The sequence below is a fragment of the Lissotriton vulgaris genome, chromosome 4_1 (genome assembly GCF_964263255.1).
Source record: "Lissotriton vulgaris chromosome 4_1, aLisVul1.2, whole genome shotgun sequence".
Classification (NCBI taxonomy): domain Eukaryota; kingdom Metazoa; phylum Chordata; class Amphibia; order Caudata; family Salamandridae; genus Lissotriton; species Lissotriton vulgaris.
Genome location: NC_141691.1, coordinates 65,506,808 through 65,530,342, shown reverse-complemented (window position 1 = coordinate 65,530,342; position 23,535 = coordinate 65,506,808). Strand labels below are relative to the sequence as shown.

Genomic DNA, 23,535 nt, shown 5'->3' with positions numbered 1-23,535 from the left:
GGTAGAAGCTCTGTGCTGGTTCATGCAGTTGTAGTTGCAGAAGTAGGTGCTGGGTGTGCTGGTTCATGCAGAGGTAGTTGAACTGGTAGGTACAGTATGTGCTGGTTCATGCAGAGGTAGGTGCAGTGTGTGCTGGTTCATGCAGTGGTAGATGCAGTGTGTGCTGGTTCATGCAGTGGTAGGTGAACTGGTAGGTTCAGTGTGTGCTGGTTCATGCATTGGTAGGTGCAGTGTGTGCTGGTACATGCAGTGGTAGGTGCAGTGTGTTCTGGTTCATGCAGCGTTAGGTGAACTGCTAGGTACAGTGTGTGCTGGTTCATGCATTGGTAGGTGCAGTGTGTGCTGGTTCATACATTGGTAGGTGCCGAGGTAGGTACAATGTGTGCTGGTTCATGCAGTGGTAGGTGAACTGTTAGTTACAGTGTGTGCTGGTTCATGCAGTTGTAGGTGAACTGGTAGGTGCAATGTGTGCTGGTTCATGCAGTGGTAGGTGCAGTGTGTGTTGTTTCATGCAGTGGTAGGTGGAGTGTGTGCTGTTTCATGAAGTCGTAGGTGCAGTGTGTGTTAGTTCATGCATCGGTGGGTGCAGTGGTAGGTCACTGTGTGTTGGTTCATGCAGTGGTAGGTGCAGTGTGTGCTGTTTCATGCCGTCGTAGGTGCAGTGGCAGGTGCAGTGTGTGTTGGTTCATGCAGTGGTAGGTGCAGTGTGTGCTGTTTCATGCAGTCGTAGGTGCAGTGGCAGGTGCAGTGTGTGTTATAATATATATATTAAGAAGAAGAGAACTTTCCAAGTTTAGGTGGACGGCAATATATATAAAGTTCAGTTGACAAAAAGAAATACATATCAAAAGATGAAGCAATTGCTAAATCATAATTGTTAAATAAAGCTCTCCATTAAAACAAAACTGAAGGCTATTAACTATTAACCTAGTATGCATTTATAGGCCAAATAAATCCTGCAAAAACATTATTTTGAATTTATAGACTTCTGTGACCTTGACTACAAAATATTGTCAAGGCTGCAAATCTGTGCCAGAAAAATGCTATGCCAAAGCAATATAAAACAGGCTCAGCGACAAGAGAACAAAATGCCCCCTGCACTGATGTTTACTTCAGGCCTCATCGCCAGCTGCCTACGATATATACAATTTTATATAGGGTTCCTAACAAATAAATTGGTGTGGGGTTTATTGGGAACAACATGATCGTTCCCAGCCAAACACTAGTACACGGTCTCTCTTACATGATTGGTCCAAAGCCATCTAGAAAAGATAGAATATTGTATTTCTGTTTTTTTACATGAAAAATCTCACATGCAACGTGGTGTGCATTAGGAAAAAAGCTAGCAATATGAAATAAAACAATAGGAATTTACACAACTATTGTATTAGATGCAGAAGGACAACACTTGCAAATTCAGTTGCAAAATAATAAATGAAAGTAACTGACTTATCCAACTTATGTTAAAGTTTTGGACATAGTGGGGAGCATAGTCCAAGTGATCAAAGGAGGGCTTGGTCCAACAGTATAGAAGCATCCAACAGAAACCCTCAGAAGAAAACTAAATCGAACTGTTAATCACTGCAAAGTATCAACAGATTTCACAAAGTAGAGCAACATATTGCAGTACCAGCTTTAGGAACTTTAAAAGCAGACCTAAGTCGAAACAGAGAACATTTGGGCAGTTAATATATTTTACTGTCTGTTCAGGCCACTGGGCACGCAGCAAATGTGCCAGGGCTCGTATTTAGGACGAGCCTGTGCAGCGCATGCGCGGCTCTGCCAGGCATGCAGTATTCAAGTGTGGACTTGAAGCCCCGCCCATATTTGTCATTGGCTTGTGTCATTGTCCTTCGTAAATGCTGACTTCTGATTTGTTAATGTGCATGTTAGTCCTTTCTTAGTCCTCACTTGTCTTCGTTTGTAATCTCCCATGAGGACTGGTTGTTTTATTTCTGTTGTTACATGGTATGTCTTATTTAGTCTGTAAGCACTATTTTCTTTAATGAGTTTCTCCTACTATAAACACGATTTGTTTTCCTGCAGCATTCAGCACGCCGTGCGTGCTTTCTCTTTCTGAGCAGCGGGGACATTGGCGGCCGTATCTTTGAGTAGGTCTCTCATTTACAAGAGTCTGAGCTATTGGCATTGTAAATGACAATGCCTTTTATATATGTGTTAATTATCAAAACAGATAAATAAAAGCCATTGTCATTTACAATGCCAGCAGCTTAAACTCATGCAAATGTGAGACTTATTGCATTCAAATGCTTGTTTGACATGCTATAAAGATAACACAATGCTCTCTGCGCAGGACAAATGACCTACAGATCTTAGCAGTTGTAAAAATGATATCTCCTGGCGTTTGAGAAACATGCCCTCTCAAAAGAGACATCTAAAATATTAGTCATGGTTTGAGCATGTAGCTAAGCTAAACACACACTTTCATGTATAACAATTCTGAAATGTGTCTTAAAAATGAGGCAAAAAACAAACCAGCCACTGTTAAAAGTGGCTGCACAATCCCCAATTTGCTTTAGATAAGCCAAGATTAATGATCAGCTTAAAGTAATTATAATAGCACCCTTGACATTGCTGGTAGGTCGCTCCCCTACCACACAGCTCCGCCTGTGTGTCCTGACCCTGCCCCAGCTGCCACTGCTATAGAAGTTTAGGCCCTCCTCCACCCGCAGGCTACCACATGCGCCTCATCCCTGGTGGTCAGTGGTAGGCCTTAGGTTTGTATCACTGTCGCTGTCTGTTTGTCTTCCCTGTACAGCCCATACTGTGTTCTGGTGTCTGTGACCGCTGTTGCCTGTCTACCCCCTGTGCCGCCATTCTTATCTGTGCCCGTTCTCTTGCCTTCTGCTCCCCTGATTGCACTCATTTTTCTTGTCTCTGCTCCCCTATTGTACCCATTTCTGTGGCTTCTGCTCCTCTGGTTGTACCCATTTTTCTTGCCTTCTGCTCCCCTGATTTTACCATTTTTCCTGCCTTCTGCTCCCCTGATTGTGCTCGTTTTCTTGCCTTCTGCTCCCCTGATTGTGCTCGTTTTCTTGCCTTCTGCTCCCCTGATTGTGCTCGTTTTCTTGCCTTCTGCTCCCCTGATTGTGCTCGTTTTCTTGCCTTCTGCTCCCCTGATTGTGCTCGTTTTCTTGTCTTCTGCTCCCCTGATTGTGCTCGTTTTCTTGCCTTCTGCTCCCCTGATTGTGCTCGTTTTCTTGTCTTCTGCTCCCCTGATTGTGCTCGTTTTCTTGCCTTCTGCTCCCCTGATTGTGCTCGTTTTCTAGTCTTCTGCTCCCCTGATTGTGCTCGTTTTCTTGCCTTCTGCTCCCCTGATTGTGCTCGTTTTCTTGTCTTCTGCTCCCTTGACTGCACTCGTTTTTCTTGCCTTCTGCTTTCCTGATTGCACTTGTTTTTCTAGCCTTCTGCTCCCCTGATTGTACTCGTTTTTCTTGCCTCTACTTCCCTTTGTGCCTCTATGCCACTCGTTTCCCCCGTTTTTTGTGACCTTTCTGCCCTTTCTTGTGACCTTTCTGCCTCTGTGCCACTCGTTTCCCCCCCGTTTTTTGTGACCTTTCTGCGCTTTTTTGTGACCTTTGATCCTGCTTGCAGGCAGGTCGCCCCCACGCCGCTGCTTGTCACCTGACTGCCTGGTTCCTGCCTCCTTGCTGCCTCCTTGTTTCCTGGGTTTTTCCCTCCCTTCTGCCCTGTGCACCAGTTCCCCCTGCCCCCCCCCCGCCGCTCCCGATCGACCCTTTCCCGCCGCTGAATCCCTGCGGCCCGCCTCCCCTGCACACGCATTTGCCTCCCCGCTCCCAGCTGCTTCTCCCTCCCAAGCCACCTCATATGAAAGCTGAGAAGCAGCTGCACAGCGGACGCGCGCGGCTGGCGCACCACGCCCAGTGCCAGAACCCCTGGACCCCACGAACGCCATGACACCAGAATCAACTACGACGTCAGCACCCTCCATGCACTCAACGCCGGCCGAAACCACACCTGCTTCAGGCCGCCCCAAAACGGACCCTTCTCCTGCCACACCTGCAGCTCACCTGCGACAGAACCACCAAACCTCCAAGGACTGGACCCAACCACCTCCGCTGCATACTCCTCAACACCCGCTCCGCACGCAAACACACCGTCGAGCTCTGGGATCTGCTCGACACCTCTGCCTCAGACGTGGCCTTCCTGACCGAGACCTGGTGGAACGACTCCTCGGCGCCCGACATCGCCATAGCCATCCCGGACGGCTACAAGATCACCCGCAGGGATCGTGCCAACGGAATCGGAAGAGGAATAGCCATCGTCCACAAGTCCACCCTCAAGGTCGCCACCCACGCAGATGACACCCTCAATACCGCTGAACACCTGCACTTCCGGATCCACACCAACCCCAACACCACCCTCAGAGGAACACTCATCTACAGACCCCCTGGACCCCGGGCTCAGTTTAGCGACTCCATCGCCCACTTCTCCAGCACCCACGCACTCGCCTCCATGGACTACATCCTCCTCGGGGACCTGAACTTCCACCTCAAGAACAACAACGACGCCAACTCCGCCACCCTGATCGACAACCTCACCAACCTGGGCCTCAGGCAACTCGTCACCGCACCCACCCATGCCGCCGGCCACACGCCGGATCCCGTCTTCTCCACAGGCTCCCACGTCGCCTTTGACCACACCACCGAACTTCATTCACTCAAGATCTCCGTCTGACCCGTGCCCACACCACGTATTCAACAAAGCAGATGCAGCCATCGCACCCCAACTACAGAAGGTCATCAACATCTCCTTCGAAACAGCGACATTCCCGGAAAGCTGGAAGCACGCCAAATCAACGCCCTCCTCATTAAGCCCAAAGCGGACCCCAAGGACCTCAAGAACTTTCGGCCCATCTCCCTGCTTCCGTTCCCGGCAAAGGTCATCGAGAAAATCGTCAACATGCAACTGGCCCGCCACCTCGAAGACAACAACATCTTGGACCTGTCCCAGTCCGGATTCAGACGAAACCTCAGCACCGAGACAGCCCTCATCGCGGCCACAGAAAACATCAGGCACCAACGAGACAACGGCAAAACATCAGCCCTCATCCTCCTGGACCTCTCAGCTGCCTTCAACACAGTCTGCCATCGCACTCTAAAGACATGCCTCCTAAAAGCCGGAATCCAAGAGAAGGCTCTTGACTGGACCACGTCCTTCCTCTCCGGCAGAACCCAGAGCGTCCGCCTCCCACCCTACCGATCCAAAGCCACCGACATCCTATGCGGCGTCCCCCAGGGCTCATCCCTCAGCCCAACGCTGTTAAACGTCTACATAGCCCCCCTCGCACAAATGGCCCGCCATCACGACCTCAACATCATCTCCTACGCTGACGACACCCAGCTCATCCTCTCCCTCACGAGGTAACGAAGGCCGTTGCCGATTGGATGAGGAGCAGCCGTCTGAAGCTGAACTCGGACAAGACGGAGGTACTCATCCTCGGACCCACCCCCTCAGCCTGGGACGACTCCTGGTGGCCGACCGCACTGGGAACAGCACCAACACCCACTGATCTAGGACTCATCCTCGACTCCTCCCTCTCCATGTCTAAGCAGGTCAACGCTGTCTCCTCCTCCTGCTACAACACCCTCCGGATGCTCCGCAGGATCTACAAGTGGATCCTGACCGAAACAAGAAGAACGGTGACACAGTCCCGCGTCAGCAGCAGACTGGACTACGGCAATGCACTCTACGCAGGAATCCCAGCCAAACACCTACGACGACTACAACGCATCCAAAACGCCTCCGCCCGACTGATCGTCAATGTCCCCCGCCGCAGCCACACCACCCCCCACCTGAGAGACCTACACTGGCTCCCCGTCGACAAGAGGATCACCTTCAAGCTCCTCACCCACGCACACAAAGCACTCCACAACACCGGACCAGCCTACCTGACAGCAGACTCAGCTTCCACACCCCCACCCCCCAGCTCCCCTCTGCCAGCCTCGCCCTCGCCGCTGTCCCCTATTTTCTATTTCTATTTAGGGGGTTTTATAGAGCGCTTGGTGACGCACAGCGGCGTGTCCCCGCGCTAAGGAGCTAATACCTGCCAGAACTTACAAATACAGAAAAACTACTGTGTGAATAAAGCAGTCTTCAGCTTGGCTCTAAAGATTGTTTCTGAAGGTTCTAATCGCAGCGCCATAGGTAACTTGTTCCATCTGGATGCTGCGAGGTGTCTAAAAGATCTTCCACCCATCCGGGCTCTGGACACCTTAGGAATTGCCAGGAGTCCTGAGCCGGAAGATCTCAAAGAGCGAGACGGCTCATAGGGTGTCAGCAATCCTTTCAAAGGGAGCGGAGCTCTCCCGTTGATAATCCGGTGGCACGTGCACAGGGCTTTGAATTCCACCCTGCTACGGATCGGGAGCCAGTGCAGAGACCGGAGGGCCGCTGTGGAGCCTGCTCTTCTGGGTAGTCTAAGCACTAGTCTGGCCGCGGCATTCTGGAGAACCTGAAGACGGCTCAAATTCTTCTCCAGAGTTCCCAAGTAGAGGAGATTGCCGTAATCCATCTTAGACGTGACTAGTGCATGCACCAGGGTTTGGCGGGCTCTGATGGGTAAGAATTTTAATACCTTCCTGAGACTTTTGAGGGTCCCAAAGCAGGATCCAACCACCTGATTGATCTGGGGACCAAAGGTAAGGTCAGAATCAAACCAAATGCCCAAGTTCTTTGCTTTCTGGCAAGGGGTGGGTGCTGGACCCAAGCACGACGGCCACCACGCCGACGTCCACGCCGATTGGCCTCCCCCCACCACCAGTACCTCGGTCTTGCCTCCGTTGAGCTTGAGGCAATTGGCGGACATCCAGGCCGCGAGGTCTTGCATGCAAGCTCTGAAGATGTCCGCCGAGGGACCGGGCGCGCGTGATAGGGAGATGACCAACTGCGTGTCGTCGGCATATGACACCATTTGGAGGCCGTAGCTTTCTACCAAGGAAGCGATCGGGGCAACATAAAGATTAAAAAGAGTTGGGCTCAGGGACGAGCCCTGCGGCACCCCTTGATCCAATGAGATGCGCTCCGAGTAATGGTCGCCCTGCCTTACTTGGAAGCCTCGGCCAGCAAGAAATGAGTAAATCCATTTCAGTGCTGCCCCTCTCACCCCACCTTTGCTCAGACACTGTAGCAAGATGGAGTGTGCTACAGTGTCGAACGCCGCACTGAGGTCCAGGAGGATTAAGGCCATGGTTTGTCCCTCATCAGCGCCTTGCCTGAGGGTTTCGGTCGCCCTAAGGAGGGCAGACTCCGTAGAGTGACGCGGCCGGAACCCGAATTGCGTAGGGTGAAGGAGGTTGCTGTCTTCCACAAATTTCATTAGCTGCTTGTTTACCACCTTCTCCGCTACCTTAGAAAAGTAAGGCAGCAAGGAGATGGGGCGAAGATTATCTAACTTCTCAAAGCTAATGTTGGGCTTCTTACGTAGGGGGAGCACCACAGCCTGTTTCCAGTCCTCTGGTATGGAGCTGGATAAAAAAGAGATATCTAACAAGTGTCTAATATAGGGTTCTAGTGTTTCCAGACTGTCTCCCAACCTTTTTGGGGAGGCGGGATCCCGAGGGGAGCCAGATTTAACAGATCTGCAGATTTTAACTAAATCCACCGGTGTAGGGGTGGTGAAATTAAGTAGCAGATTTTGATCGGCTTCATCACTCAATAAGTCTGCTGACATTTCCGCTACAGGAGGTATGTGGGGAAAAGCAGAGTAAATCTTGGACACTTTATCTCCAAAGTAGTTCGCAATGCGATTGCATGCTGCTACTGAGTGATCTTCCTCTAAAGTAGAGGTTTTTGGGGTAGCCAGAGTTTTATATATGCTGAACAGTTCCCTAGACGAGTTCTCTGCCTCGTGGATTCTGTCAGCATAGTATGTGGTCTTCTCTATCCTGATCTTATTGTGATAGGCGCGTCTCTTCGCAAGATAGACTTCTTTCATCCGGTCGTCGTATGCCACTCTCCACTGCCTTTCTGCACGTTTGCAGTCCCTTTTGGCGCAGCGCAACGCCTCGCCAAACCAGGGAGCCGTTCTTTGTCTCTGAGCCCCTTTGGTAGGACGTCCCAGCGGGGCTGTGCAGTCCAGAGCAGCAGTAATACGGTCATTGAGAAACCTATTCGCTGTGTTCACATCATTGCCTCCTGGGGGACCTTCCGCAGTAAGGGCCGTATTACTGTGCCGATAACTGTGATAGAGTTGTGACCCTGCATCCAACGAACGACCTCCAGCGGCAGATCCTTCTCCTACCTCGACGCCAAGACCTGGAACACCCTTCCTACCCACATACGGCAGACCCAAGACCTACTCGCCTTCAGAAGACTCCTCAAGACCTGGCTCTTCGAGCAGTAGCAGTACCCCCACAGCGCCTTGAGACCCTCAGGGGTAAATAGCGCGCTCTACAAGTACTCTGATTGATTGTTTGATTCATTGAATAGCTAATCGCTCTGAGTAACAATGCCCCATTTTATGTTAATAAAAGACACAAATGGGGAGAAGCATAGTGAGGATATCGGAGAGCAGTGGGTGGGGGCAGATACATGTAAGGAGAGACAGCTGGAAAGTATCAACTCTTTAAGTGCTTCACGAAAAAGCAAAATAAAAGAGTTCCCAAAAAGTGAGCATGTCATGGAAGAACAGAAAGAGCCAGTCAGATAGGTGGTAAATAGGCTAAGCCTCAAGAGAGGGACTAACACAAGCTGGGCAGCCTGAACCAAATAAAGCCAGCAAATAGAAAGCAAGCAAATATGAGTGACAAAAGGCAAAGCCAATAGTAAACAACAGGTGGAATGCATGTCAACAATACATCTTTACAACTTAATGCTTCTATCTAATGAATACCTTTATCTGGTCAGTCTTAGGTTTGTTTATATTGTGGAAAGGAAATATATTTGTTAATTTACCACACAAATGATATTCAATGAAAATAAGGCACGCAGAAAAAAATGCAGTCTTTATCGATAACTGTGATAGAGTTGTGACCCCAAACAGGTCCTTTACTGCACGAACATATGAGTGGACTACTTTGCTGTTGTATACCAAAGATAGTGAAGTGAACAAAAGATTTCTGCTTTTCCTGTGTCTAACTTGAGATAATACAAAAAACTAAACATTAATGAGGGGAATGCTTCAAATAATCTCAACCATGGATAATTACTTTCCTCATTCCAATCCATCATTTTGTGGTTGCTGTGCCACTCCAGATGGGTAGCAGCCATTAAGAAATCAGCCCCGGCCTTGCTTCAATAGGAACAGTCCAGACTGGCAGGCCCCCTTCAGATGGGACCACAAGCAGCCACTGACTGGAGCCATTACTGTAAATATTCAGCCTGACTGGAGCCAGGGTTTGGGCTCAGCTCTCCAGCAAGGATGGCAAGTGAGGTTTTGGTGGCTGCTCAGTGACGTCATCCTACGTCCTAAACACCCACGGCTTTGCCTATTGGCCGAGATCTCTTTGAAGCAATTCAGTATTTGACTTCACTAAGAATTCTTGTTTAAACAGTAAACATTTTATTCTGCTTTACAAAGGCCATGCGGCATTTAGCAACTATGGTTGGGGTGAATGGACATTGTAATAAAGGGCAACAATTAAAAAACCTGACTCTAATACGCACACACTTGAATGAAGGTCATGGCTGTCTCAGGTCAGAAAACAGTCTCACATTACTCATTTAAGTCATTGAACATCTCTGCTTCTGCCATGCCACAAACGTGTTACTCCAGACTTTTTGAGCAGCACCACTTTGTACTGTGGGGCTTGTAGTTTTGCTGATGTCATTAGCCCTGGTCTTGAACTACCAGCATGCGCCCTGATATTAGCTACAAAGCCACTAATGTCTGCGAGCATCACACATGCACATGGAGCTTTTCTACTACTGGTTCTGGTCTGGTTTGACCTCACAGCTGTTGCCAGATAATTATGCGAGCAGTACTAGGTAGGGGCTTTGGCTCCGCCCACATGTTGGGAACCAGAAGTACATTTATTTATTTATTATTTATTTAGAAGTTTGTAGAGCGCACAGCACCCTCCGACGGAGGTGTCCCGGCGCTGTCTCAAAAGGTTTAGACGTTCAGCGAGAAATAATAAGGGATGGGAAGGTTAAATAAGAGTAAAGAGCCAGGTCTTGAGTTTTTTTCGAAATTGGGTCTCAGAGGTCTGGAATCTCAGTTCTGTGGGTAGGAGGTTCCACAATTTGGAAGTAGCCACTGCAAAGGTCCTTCCTCCCGTTCGTACAAGACGAAACTGGGGACAGATCATCAATCGAAGATGGTTTGATCTAAGATTACGGGGTGATTGTGAGAATTTTATCCGGCGACGTAGATAGGTGGGGCCTAGATCATTAAGAGCTCTAAACGCCAGGGTTAAGGCTTTAAATTGGATGCGTAATCTCGCTGGGAGCCAGTGAAGTTTGATCAAGTGGGGTGAGATGGAATGTCGGTAAGGAATATTGCAGATCAACCTGGCAGATGCGTTGTGAACTGTCTGCAGTTGTTTTATGAGACACGCTGGGGCTCCGATATATAGACTATTTGCGTAGTCTAAATGTGCGGTGATAAGGGCGTGGACTACTGTTTTACGTGAGTCTAGAGGAAGATAAGAAATGATTTTTTTTAGCATACGGAGCTTTCCGAAGCAAGATGAAGTAACTTTATTAATTTGAGTCTTGCAGGAAAGAGCAGTATCAAATTGAAAACCTAAATTACGTGCAGCTTGAACTGGTATCGGGGGAGGATTGAGTTCAGTCGGCCACCAGAGAATGGGGAGGGGGGTCGGAGATTTTTGGTTAAAAAAAAAGGACCTCAGTTTTGTCTGTGTTAAGTTTTAAGTTATTAGAGGACATCCATGTAACGATGTCCAGCATGCAGTGACGGAAATTGTAGAGTGATTGTTCAGCATGATCTTTGAAGGAGAACACTAGCTGGGTGTCGTCAGCGTAAAAAGTTACTCTGACGCCCCAGGATTCTACCTCTTTAGCCAATGGTTTCAAGTACACATTAAAAAGGAGCGGGCTGAGGGCAGAGCCCTGCGGGACTCCCCAAATCAGTGGTTTTTTTGTTGACATAAAGGAGCCCAACATCACCTGTTGATGTCTATTCGCGAGGAAAGACTTAATCCAGGCGAGAGGTATTCCACTGACTCCCACCTCTTGTAGGCGCATAAGTAATGTTTCATGGGAGATGGTATCAAATGCTGCGGATAGGTCGAGGAGGACCAGCATGGCCTCCTCTCCCCTATCCGTACATTCCCGAATCGACTCAGTTACCTCGAGTAAGGCTGACTCAGTACTAAAGCCGGGTCGGAATCCTGATTGCGAGTCATTGAACTGTGCTTCTGATAGATCCATCTGCCGTGTGGATTCCTCACCTTGTGAATATCCCCCTTGCGCCAGCAACGTTCGGAAAATTCTTCGTAGCACGCCGGCGTGGACGACGTCATAGGAGCACGGCATCGCGCGCGACTCCGTCTGACGTCACCGACTCCATATAAGGCCCACGTCGGCGTGATGACGTCAGTTCCCTTTTTTCCGCGTCGTCGACGCTAACGGTTTCTGGGATCTTCTGCGATACTTTTGTATCTTCTCTGTTTAGCTGTTACAGTTTCTCTGTTGGAATTCACTTCTTCGCCGAGGATGTCGTCGAGGAAGACAGGTTTCAAACAATGTGGGTCCTGTTCACGGATGATGTCGATCACCGACCCGCATTCCGACTGTCTGTGGTGTCTTGGTTCGGGTCACGATGTTAAGAACTGTCGTTCCTGTGACAAGATTAACCCCAAAGCCTTGCGAGAGCGGGAGGCTAAGCTTCTGCTTGCAAAGGTGAAGGAAAGAGAAGCCGGAAGGTCTTCGAGGTCGGTGTCCAGGCGCTCGAAGTCGAGACAGCTGTCGCGGTCGAAGTCGAGGTCGGCTTCGAGGGCCAAAGCGAGGTCGAGGTCGAGAGAGAGATCAAGGTCCAGAGAGAGGTCGAGGTCCAGAGGGAGGTCGAGGTCCGGATCCAAGTCGGCCTCTGGCCATGCTTCGAGCTCCTCGAGAAAGAAGCATAAGAGGAGTAAACATCACTCCAGACACCACTCTGGAAAGGAGTCTTCGGATTCGAGGAAGAAGTCTCGTAAGCATCACAAGGACTTCGTGTCTCCTTCTCCGGCTCGATCTCACGTTGGTTCTCCAGTTCAGGAGCCGGAACAGGATCTGGAGTCGCACCATTCATCGGTGCATGAAGAAGAGGTTCCTCGAGCACCGACTCCGTTTGTGGAGCCTGAAGAACAAGAGGGCCAGGGTGCACCTTTGCCGGATCAGACTCCTTCGGAGCGGCCGTTGGGTTCGTACCCACCCTTTCCAGGTCCAGGTCAGGATCCCTCGCAGTTTTTAAACGCAATGTTTGGAGTTTACTCGAGGGCAATGTATCCCACTGGTGCGCCTGGTGGTCCCATGGGTCCTTTGTCTTTCAATTTGGGTGTGCCCCAGGCTTATGCCCCGGCCCCCTTTATGCCGTTTATGCCGACGCCATGTACTCCTTGGCTCGGTACGGCGCCGCCGAGGTCGTCGACTTCGCTTGCGGCTTCGCCGACTCCGGATCGGCTTCGTGGTGATTCGGATCGTGGTGCTTCCCGTCCTCGGGCTCCTCGCTCGACGTCGGCTCCGGCGCCGTCGGAGTCGTTGCCGGATCCATCGACTTCGGTCCGCATGGAATGGTCGAGGCGCAGGGCTCAACGCCTCTTGGAGGGAGTATATGGACTCCGAGGTTGAGGAAGGAGAGTTGCAAGATCAGGGGGATTGTTTTGAGGACCTTCAAAACGCAAGTGGCCTGGAACTTTCTCCTGAGTGGGGTTTGCCATCCGTTTCAGATACTCCATCTAAGGACTTGGCACCCTATCATGTTGTTATAAGGAAGGCTGCGGATTTGCTAGGCTTGACTTTGCCCACAGTTGAATACAAGCCCAACATTCTTACGGAAGTTTTGCATTCGCCTTCTTCAATTGTGGAGCCTACACTTCCTTTTACAGAGGCATTGACTGAACCAATAAAGGAGGTCTGGAAGAGACCTTTGTCTGCTCCTGCGGTTTCCAGGTCAGTGGCAAGGCGTTACAGGGTGGCTCCTGATGACCCTGAGTTTCTTTCCTCGCATCCTGCACCGGAGAGTCTGGTAGTGCAGGCCGCCTGTTCCAGCAGGGCTGCGGGCTCTTTCCCTCAGGTGCCGGCAGACAAGGACTCTAAGAAGTTGGACCAGTCTGCTAAAAAGATTTTCTCCTCGGGTAGCATGGCCTTGAAGTCCACCAATGCTACTTGCCTTTTGGGGAGATTCGTTCATGCGTTGATGGACTCTGTTAAACAACTTTCTCCTAAGCTTCCGGAGGACGATAGGAAGAACTTTAACGAGGTGGTTGCTGATACTCAGGCTGCAGCTCGTATGGTTATACAGAGTGGTATGGACACGGTGGACTCTGTTGCCAGGATTATGGGCTCTACTGTTGCGACAAGAAGGGCCGCATGGCTTAAGTCCTCCGATTTTTCTTCAGATGTTCAGTCTACATTGTTGGACTTGCCATTTGATGGGACAGGTCTCTTTGGCAAGAAGGCTGACGTAGCTCTGGAGAGATTCAAAGACAGCCGGGCTACGGCGAAGTCTTTGGGCCTTCAGTCAAGGGGCTCTGCGTCTAGGAAGTTCAGGGGTTTTGGCAGATCCAATTTTCGTCCCTACAACCAAGGACAGCAGCAGCAGCAGCAGCAGCGTCAGAATCCTCTGTATAAAACCTACAGAGGAAAGCAAAGGGGCCGTGGTCGTGGATGCCAGGCCTCCTCCTCCTCCTCCTCCTCCTCTTCCTCTAATAATCAACCCCCTCCCACTGCAGCAAAGCAGCCCTAGATCCGCCATTCTGGATCATGTGGCTCCGGTGGGGGGTCGGCTTACTCATTTTCTACGGGATTGGGAATCGGTTACATCAGATCTTTGGGTTCTCAATCTCGTAGAAAATGGGTATGCTCTTCCTTTCCAGGAGTTCCCTCCCAATTACCCTCCTTGCCAGGGTTTTTGTTCGGAGGACCACCTTGTTCGCCTACAGGAAGAAGTCCTGGCTTTGTTCAAAAAGGGTGCGATAGAGGTGGTTCCAGAGCAGGAAAGAGGTCAGGGGTGCTACTCCCGGTATTTCCTGATCCCCAAGAAGGATGGCAGGTTACGTCCAATCCTGGACCTCAGGATTTTGAATCTCTATCTCAAGCAGGAGAAATTCAAAATGCTCACTCTTGTGCAGGTTCTTCAAGCGCTGTTGAAAGAAGACTGGATGGTGTTGATCGACTTGCAGGATGCGTATTTTCACATTCCAATCCTGAAGTCGCACAGGAAGTATCTCCGTTTTACGGTGGGATCGCAACACTACCAGTTTGCAGTCCTTCCGTTTGGTCTTACTACTGCGCCTCGAGTTTTCACCAAGGTGATGGCAGTGGTGGCGGCACATCTCAGGAGGTCGGGGATACCTGTATTCCCGTATCTGGACGACTGGCTGATCAAAGCTGAGTCGCCCGAGAGGGTGCTTCATCACCTGCAAGAGACATCGCAGCTGTTGTTCAGGTTGGGTTTTTCGATAAACGTGTCCAAATCTCACCTGGTGCCCTCCCAGCGCAACCTGTTCATAGGTGCGGTACTGGACACTACTGTATGTCGTGCATTCCCTCCTCCGCAAAGGATTTGCGACATTCAGGAAATGATTCCTTTATTTCACAATGGAGCGGTTGTTCCGGTCCTGAAGGTCCTTCGCCTGCTCGGTCTGATGGCTTCTTGCATTCTCCTGGTCAACCATGCACGCTGGCACATGAGGGCACTCCAGTGGTGCCTCCGCAGGCAGTGGTATCAACACAACGGAGATCTCGGGGAGTCAGTGAAGATCTCCAGAGAAACTGCGGCGGATCTGTCTTGGTGGGGCGTGGAAGGCAATCTGTCTCAAGGAAAGCCTTTTCAGCTTCCTCCATCGGTGGCCACGGTGATAACGGATGCATCCACTCTAGGGTGGGGTGCTCATCTGGGGGATCTGGAGGTCAAGGGTCTTTGGTCTCCGGAGGAAAGGTTGCTTCACATCAACCTTCTAGAATTGCGGGCCATACGTCTGGCGCTCAAGGCGTTCCTCCCTTCCCTTCGCGGTCGGTCGGTCCAGGTCCTGACGGACAACACGACCGCGATGTGGTACATCAACAAGCAGGGAGGAGTAGGGTCGTGGTGTCTTTGCAAAGAGGCTATGCGTCTTTGGTCCTGGGTTCAGGACCACCAGATTTGTCCGATGGCGAATCATCTGGCCGGGGTCCTGAACGTACGTGCGGACATTCTCAGTCGGCAGTTCTCTGCCGACCACGAGTGGAGGCTTCACCCGGAGGTTGTTCGCATCATCTTTCAGATGTGGGGAACTCCTCGGGTGGATCTGTTCGCCACTTGCGAGAATGCTCACTGCCCGTCATTCTGCAGTCTCCAGTATCCGATGCAAGGAGCATTAGGGGACGCGTTTCAGTTGAGCTGGGGAGGTCAGCTCCTTTACGCGTTTCCTCCCATACCCTTGATTCCTCGGGTTCTGAGGAAGATTCGCCAAGACCGGGCCCAAGTTATATTGGTCGCCCTGGATTGGCCAAGAAGGGTGTGGTACACAGATCTTCTCCACCTCTCCTCTCACCCGCCGCTCCGTCTCCCTCTCAGGGCAGACCTCCTCTCTCAGATGGAGGGGCAGGTTCTACACCCCCACCTCCAGACATTACACCTTCATGCCTGGAGATTGAACGGGGCAATCTGAATTCTTTCTCTCTCCCTCACGATGTGGTGGATGTCATACTTTCTGCCAGGCGCGACTCCACCAAGTCCATCTATTCGTATAGGTGGTCTAAAATTGTTGTTTGGTGTAGGGAGAAAGATGTTGACCCGTTAAGGGCTCATTTATCTGATATCTTGTTGTTTGCTCTTTCTCTGGTGCGGCAAGGGTTTGCTGTTGCCACTGTTAAAGGTTACCTTTCAGCCTTGTCGGCATTTCTCTGTTTGCCGGATCAGCCCTCTCTTTTTAAATCTCCTGTGGTATTGAGGTTTTTGAAGGGACTCACTAATAGGTTCCCTCCTTCTCCCTTCATTGTGCCTCATTGGGACTTGAATCTTGTGTTGACCTATCTGATGGGTTCGCCGTTCGAACCCTTACACAAGTGTCCGATGAGGCTTCTTTCTTTTAAGACGGTCTTCTTAGTTGCAATTACCTCGGCAAGGAGGGTAAGTGAGCTTCAAGCTCTTAGTTCCAAGCCCCCGTTCTTGTCTATCCATGCTGAAAGAATGGTTCTCAGGACCAGGGCTGCTTTTCTGCCTAAGGTGGTGACTCCCTTCCACCTAGGACAATCCATTACCCTTCCTACCTTTTATCCTCCCCCACACCCTTCCAAGGAGGAGGAGAGGCTTCATCGCTTGGACCCGAAGAGAGCGGTTAGTTTCTATCTTGATAGGACTAAAGACTATCGAATAGACGATCAGCTCTTCGTGGGTTTTGCTGGCTGCAAGAAGGGCAGATCGGTGCACAAGCGCACACTTTCCAGATGGATTATTCTCTGCATCAAGATTTGCTACTCTCTGGCGGGTAAGGACCCTCCTGAGGGTATTAGAGCTCATTCAACTAGAGCGAAGGCTGCTACTTCTGCATTGTCTAGAGGTGTTCCTGTTGAGGACATTTGCAGGGCCGCGACTTGGGCCTCCCTCCACACTTTTGCGAAGCACTATTGCTTGGATGCTGAGGTGAGGAGGGACGGCCACTTCGCACGCTCTGTTCTCCAAGATTTCCTGGTGTAGCAGAGTGGACACCCTCCTCCCGGAGTGGGGACTGCTGTAGGACTCTATTCACAAGGTGAGGAATCCACACGGCAGATGTATCTATCAGAAGAACAAGTTACTTACCTTCGGTAACGCTTTTTCTGGTAGATACAATATCTGCCTGTGGATTCCTCACTGACCCACCCGCCTCCCCGTTGTCCACTCTGCTATACCTCGGTTTATGTGCAAATGTAATTATGGTTTTGTGTATCTAGTTTTGTATAGTTTTGCACTTTAATTGCTTTTGATTTGCATGTACTGTGTACATTGTGTATATATATATATATATGTATATGTACTCGTTGGTCCCTCCGGGTGCCTCGAAGGCACGGAAAAAAGGGCGGAACTGACGTCATCACGCCGACGTGGGCCTTATATGGAGTCGGTGACGTCAGACGGAGTCGCTCGCGATGCCGTGCTCCAATGGCGTCGTCCACGCCGGCGTGCTACGAAGAATTTTCCGAACGTTGCTGGCACAAGGGGGATACTCACAAGGTGAGGAATCCACAGGCAGATATTGTATCTACCAGAAAAAGCGTTACCGAAGGTAAGTAACTTGTTCGTTGGACTCCAGGTAAGTGGACAGCTGCTCTTGTACCGCTTTCTCGATCACTTTTGCAGGCTTAGGCAAGAGCGAAATCGGGCGATAGTTGTTGTTCAGGCAGGTAGAATCAACGCCAGATTTTTTTAAAATTGGAATTAGTATGGCGTGTTTCCAGGCAGATGGAACGATACCTGAATGTAGAGAGGAATTCCAAATTTCTAGTGCATATTTTGATTGGGCAGAAGCCTTGTGCTCCTATAAAAAGGTTCATGACCTCCATGCAGCTGTGATCTTTTTATTTGTCAATCTGCCAGATTTGAACTTTCAGTGGCACACACATAAATCAATCAATCAGCATTTATATAGCGCAACACTGCCACCCCGAGGGATATCTGGGCACTGCGACTGCCATGTCTCTGTCGAAAACCCTGCTCTAGAGTTTCTTTCTGAAGTCCTCCATGGAGGGTGCTGTTTGGAGGTAGAGAGGCAGGTCGTTCCAGGTCTTGGTGGCACTGTAGGAGAAGGAGTGGCCCCTCGCTGAGACTACAGCGGATGCGGGGTGTGTGCGCAGAAGAGTGGGGAACAGTGCAGGTATCTAGAGGGCCGATGGAAGTTCAGTCGATGGTTATTGTATTGTATTGTAATTGCTTTTATATAGCGCTTACTATCCCTGACGAGGCATTGAAGCACTTTTTTGGCGAGTAGCACGCTACTCCGGGACCTATAAAGGATTAGTGTTGAATTAATATAGTGAAATTTGAAAGTAATTGGAGTGGTGGATAGGTTGGTCACCTATTTGGCTTCAGAAGGATAGTGGAAGGATAATTGAGGGAAAAAAAAGGTTTGTATTTATCTAGCGCTTGTTACCCCTAATGGGGTGTTGAAGTGCTTTTTTTGGCGAGTAGCACGCTACTCCGGAACCCATAAAGGATTAGTGGTGAATCAGTATAGTGAAATATGAAAGTAATTTTAGTGGTCGATATTAGTCACTTATTTGGAGTGAGAAGTATAGCGGAGGGATAGATGAGGGAAAAGGGTTTGCATTTATATAGCGCTTGTTAACGTAGGACGGTCCAAGATCATATAGGGCTTTGTAGGCGTGCAACATTATGTATGACATTAAGGTATTAAAGTGTCTTAGATAACTAGATCATTTATGGTGTTATTTCTTTGGCAGCAGCACAGATGAGAGGAGGCCTGTCGTTACCGTACATGGATTTTTAGGTCTGGCTTGACAGTGCAATTGTCACCTGATCCTGTAACCTACACCAATAATATTCTACAGTTCTTTCCCTCCACACAAACACATATTCAGAAACAGCTGTCTATTTGTAATGCTTCACATTGCCATGCAACATTCCTTTGAAGCCAGACCTACAGGCTTCTTTCATTCTTTGGATTATAATACTTGCAGTTTTTTTCCATTACAAATGCAACAATTTCAGTCCCAGAATGTAAAGCAAAATAGAGATATTTGCTCTATTGATGCTTCAAATGAGACAACAAGAGACTCGTGTGAAATCCTCCAAAACACCTCAAATAAATGATACCGTTTAACAATGTCCCTCACCTGTTGGGTTGTTCAAGCACTTTTAACACCAAACACTGAGGGCAAAACATACATGTTGCACCCCTTGTGCAAAGGAAAAACACACATACATGACTGTCCAGATAGTGTCTACCTGCCCACAGCCAAAATGTACGCTGCCTGCTCATTCTCAAAACAAATTCTCAATGCCTTCACCAAAGAGCCCCAAAGTTTACCAGGTTAGCCTAATGTCAGCACAGCCTCCATGATCTGACGTCATGCATCGGTCACTAGCACTCAGCCCAAACAGAAAGGGTTAACCCAAGAAGCCTTAACCTCCCTGAACAGAACAAATGAAAGACAGAGACAGCAGAACAAGTGACAGCATACTGAAACCTGACCTCGAATCCTAGACTTAAAATTTGAGAAATTGTTGAACTTTGAATCATTTGAAGGGATTTTGTGATTCAGGTTTGAGCAGACATGGTTTGTCCAGAAGTAATGAAAAGTGTAATTACTGAAGCTGTGTATGAGGTTGACCTCAGTGAGACTGCTGGAGTCACATTTCCCACATTTGACTGGTTTGGAGACCGTGTTAAACCTCACTTTCATGAGGCACAGTATCCTCACGTTAAGACACCGCCCATTAATCAAAAATAAGAAATACAATTAATTGATTACATGAGATAGCTTGGTTCTAGATCAATGAAAAGTTAAAGGCTTTTATTAAAAACTAAAAAATAAGTGGTACAGAGTGAATGCCACGAAGGCTCTCAAATGCAGAGTTATACAAAGTGTGTAAGAATCTGAAAATATTCTAAGTCTCAATGAGCAGCAAAATCAGGAAAGAATCAGACAGCATCCCTAGTAGAACAGGAACATCTGGCTCACCCCCAAAATCGAGGGTTTCATACACCACTAATGTTTATGAAATCAAATTGTCAGCAGATTCATTGTAGGGTGAGCAAATGTATAATTTCTTCAGCAAATCAGAGCACATGAAAAATAAACGCCATATTATCATAACACCTAAGCACGAACCCACTACATAAAAAACTATTCAGCACCCTCTATGTTAATATCACCCGGAGATGGTTGAACAGAGCAAAATACAGTAACAATAATGTGTTATGTGAATGAACAGGTGTCAGTGAAAAAGTAGAAGTCATTGCAACATGGTGCAAGTTACAGTGGCACTGGGGATGGTTCATCGGCAGCAGACAAATAATAGCAGTGGAAATAACCCATTACATCTCAGCTTGACTGCGTGCTGCGCAGCTTGGGAGGAGAGGATATGTGCAAGGGGAAAGCGCTGGATGAGTTACAGAGATGACTTCCATCTTGGCCAAGATGGTGTTTAGCACCAAAATGTAGCTTATTCAACATACATTAGGAAAACACACTTCTACATGTCATAGAAAGCTCATTTCAAAAGCAATTGCTTTACATCAGTCTGTATATGTGAAATCAAGCGTAAAATTGAATATACTTATTGGTAATGCACAAAATGTAAATCCATAAAAGTTTCTTACAAGGCATGAGTGAGTAAGAATGCTCTTGTTGTCCCATCATCATCACCAAATAAGGCAGGTCTTCATACACCACTTATGTTAATGGAGTAAGTTTTTTTTCCAGCCCAGCCTCGTTTCCCAGGTCCATGCGTGACTAGCTGCTCCAGTCCAGGTTTTGTTTCTTTGAATTCTGGGACTGGTAGTCTTGGTTATTCCATTATAAAACTAGTAGTTCAAGTCTTTAAATTCAAAGAAACAACCTGAATGGAAGCAGCTCATCACGCATGGACCTAGAAACATGGCTTCTGTGTTTATTTCCCAGGATTCATACAACACCCCCCCCAACATTCCATGCATCATCGCCTTCTTTCAGCATCCATAGTGTGGTCACTCAGCCGATGCGTACTCAGGCACAGCTTATCATTGCACGAGTCTGCGTTTCAAGGCACTAGCTGGAAGCCAGGTTTATACAGCACCTTCTCTCAGCGGGGTGTAGCAGAATATGGTCTTAGGAAATGTCCTCTATGGCAGAGAATGTCTCTAGGTTGACCCTAAGGTTCCTTACTGTCACTTGTGACATAATTCTCTTTGCATTGCAGGAGCATCAGGACATCCTGGGCGACACCTTCTGGGGAGCCTGGTTGCTCTTCGAATTCTCAGGAGGCAGTCGCTTTTGAAGCTTTCTTGGAAGATGCGCATGCTTCAGGGCATCGCTTCTTCGGATGGAAGGAATCCCGGCGAGGTCAGCATGTCTACACGAAGCCATTCAGAGCGAGGAAGAACCTTGTGCCCAGGTTCTTCCGCTCCCTTGTAGTGTGATCTCCAGTCTCCGGACCCTCTCTGCTTCACTCACACATCCTTAGGCAATGGACCAGTTTCTACCTGATGCCTGAGGAGAGATGGACACAAGCTTCCTCCAAGAACATATGGATGATGCAAACCAGCTTCATATCCTGGGGTGGCCTTGGATGGGCCCATTGAAGTTTTATTCCCGTCCCAAGAACTATCCTCCATCAAAGTGTATCCACGCACCACAGTGGAGGAAGGGCGGAACCACGGCTATCGTCTGTGACACATGTTGTTTGGTGGTTTTGAGTGTTCGTTATTGGTTGTAGGTTTTCTGAAGTGTGACAGTAAGGGGTTTGTTGGTGAGATAGTTACTCTCCCTATAGTTCTATAGTTATACCCGGTGAATATTTACTTCATGACACGTGTTGGTGAACAATAGCTCCAAGGCCACTGAACCAGGGACGAGGATGTGCAAATAGATGTTGGCAGATATGGACGAAGAAAGGAATAGGCTGAATGAAAGTTGTTTCTTGAATAGCAGAAATGTATTTTGCGGTGTTAAGCTCAACCCTCCAGACGAAACAAGAAAAACAGATGGATAAGTCCTCACTGCTCACAGCATTGGGGTTTGCACTCTGTTTATCAAGATGGGATTGAAGGGTCACTCAATACCAAAACAATATATGTTAACACTTCATCCCTAGACAAGTCTCTTGTGATTGGCTGGCTTGGCACAGTTCAAAATCCCTCATCTGCTCAGTTAAGGTTGAAGTGGGATATATAAGACATCTTGTACTGGGAAATGCGGTTGGTAGGAAAGCTCCACGAGCAGTTCAAGGAGCTGGAAAATAGAGTCCCAGAATAATTAGGGCCCTTAACTGGAGAGAAGCAAGGAAAAGAGTTCCCACCACTATCGAAGATGTGCATGATGGATTATGTATGAAATAACCCTACAGATGACTGCTCTGCCTTTGCTTAGTGAGTGAAAGGGGTTTCTTGGCATTTTATGGACTAGGTGCAATTTTCGTAAGACCTGGAATGAGAGACAGTATAAATTAGGAATTATGGATCTCTTCTTTCCCTGTATTAGGAGCCGCAACAGTAACAGTAAGAAAAACCTTGCTTGGAAATACAAAAAAGCAATGGGTGGAATTCTTGCATTGATCTCAGCCTCTGGTAGTTAATCAAGCTGCATTTCAGTCCAGTTTATTTTGCCCACCTTGCCACTCTTCCCATCTAGAGGGGACCTGGCCTGATCCTACTGGGGCAGCACCAAGGCTGGTTTGCCTGAGGCTGGTCTCTGCCTGGATTGAACAGTGAACAGCAAGAGGGGGGGGGGGGGCTGGAATGGGGCCTGAGTAGGCAGCTAGCAGTGGCTGAGATTAATCCAACCATTCCATTTATCACTTTGTTGCATAGACCGGTGTCTGTCAAACATGTTGTTGCATCACATATCAGATGTCCTTCCTCACCCCAGATCCTTCCAAGAGTCACCCGAGACTAGCCATCTTCCCCCATCTTAAGACATGTCTCTTTGGATGGGTGCTCACGGGCTGGAACTGCGGATTAATTCTGGGCACGTACCATCTGCACAGGAGCCCAGTTGTGAGAGCACGACAGGTGCAGCATCGAGGTGGATGCAGGGCCCAGAAGAATGCATGCCAGAGCTCAGCGCTAGTGCCACCTGGAGATGAGATTAAGAGCTGGATGCATGGTGCAGCTCATAGACGAGCCCATAGCCTAACAATATCCTGGCTGTGCCTCATTACTGGTGCCACCTGGCACTTGTGGCACATGCCAGAGATGTGATACTATAAGTTTGTAGTTCATGTTAAGTTGTTTTTAGCTCTCTAAACTTGGTTCATGGAAAGTGTTCTAAACTTTACGTAATGACTGGTACAATTCGCAAACTGTATCTGGATGTTCAGTTTCTTGGAAGTTTTGCATTTTTGATGATCTCTGGTTTGAAATAAACTTATTTTTCATTGATGTTGTAAATTATTTTTATAAGCAAAGGCATCAATGTTTCGGAAAAAATTGAAAACGGAGGAACACCAACAAAACCCCCATAATGTGTGCACAAATTCTTGGGCTGTTAGCTGGTCTCCCTGCAGTTGTGCAGACATCCCAGGAGTTGTTTACTGACAGTCCCAGGATGCCACCAGGGATGTCCTTGACCGGCTCCAGTGTGGTGAACGGTGCATGAATGCAGGTCCTAGTAGAGGTGCATGGATTCCATAGGATGTGTTCATGGGGTCTCTGGGATGTGTGTACATAAATATACCCCAGGGTTTTTGGCAGGCTTGCCAATGCG

The 23,535-nt window shown here is 48.7% G+C and overlaps 1 protein-coding gene across 1 annotated transcript in view; it reads left to right on the top strand.

Annotated features, from left to right (window-relative positions):
- ANHX (anomalous homeobox) overlaps positions 1-23,172 on the top strand; it is a 128,289-nt gene extending 105,117 nt beyond the window's left edge. The window contains exon 8 of the mRNA XM_086966710.1: positions 21,032-23,172. Within this exon, the coding sequence (XP_086822836.1) occupies positions 21,032-21,109 (78 nt within the window). The 3' untranslated portion in view covers positions 21,110-23,172. The remainder of the gene's footprint in view (positions 1-21,031) is intronic.
- Positions 23,173-23,535: the final 363 nt, after the last annotated feature.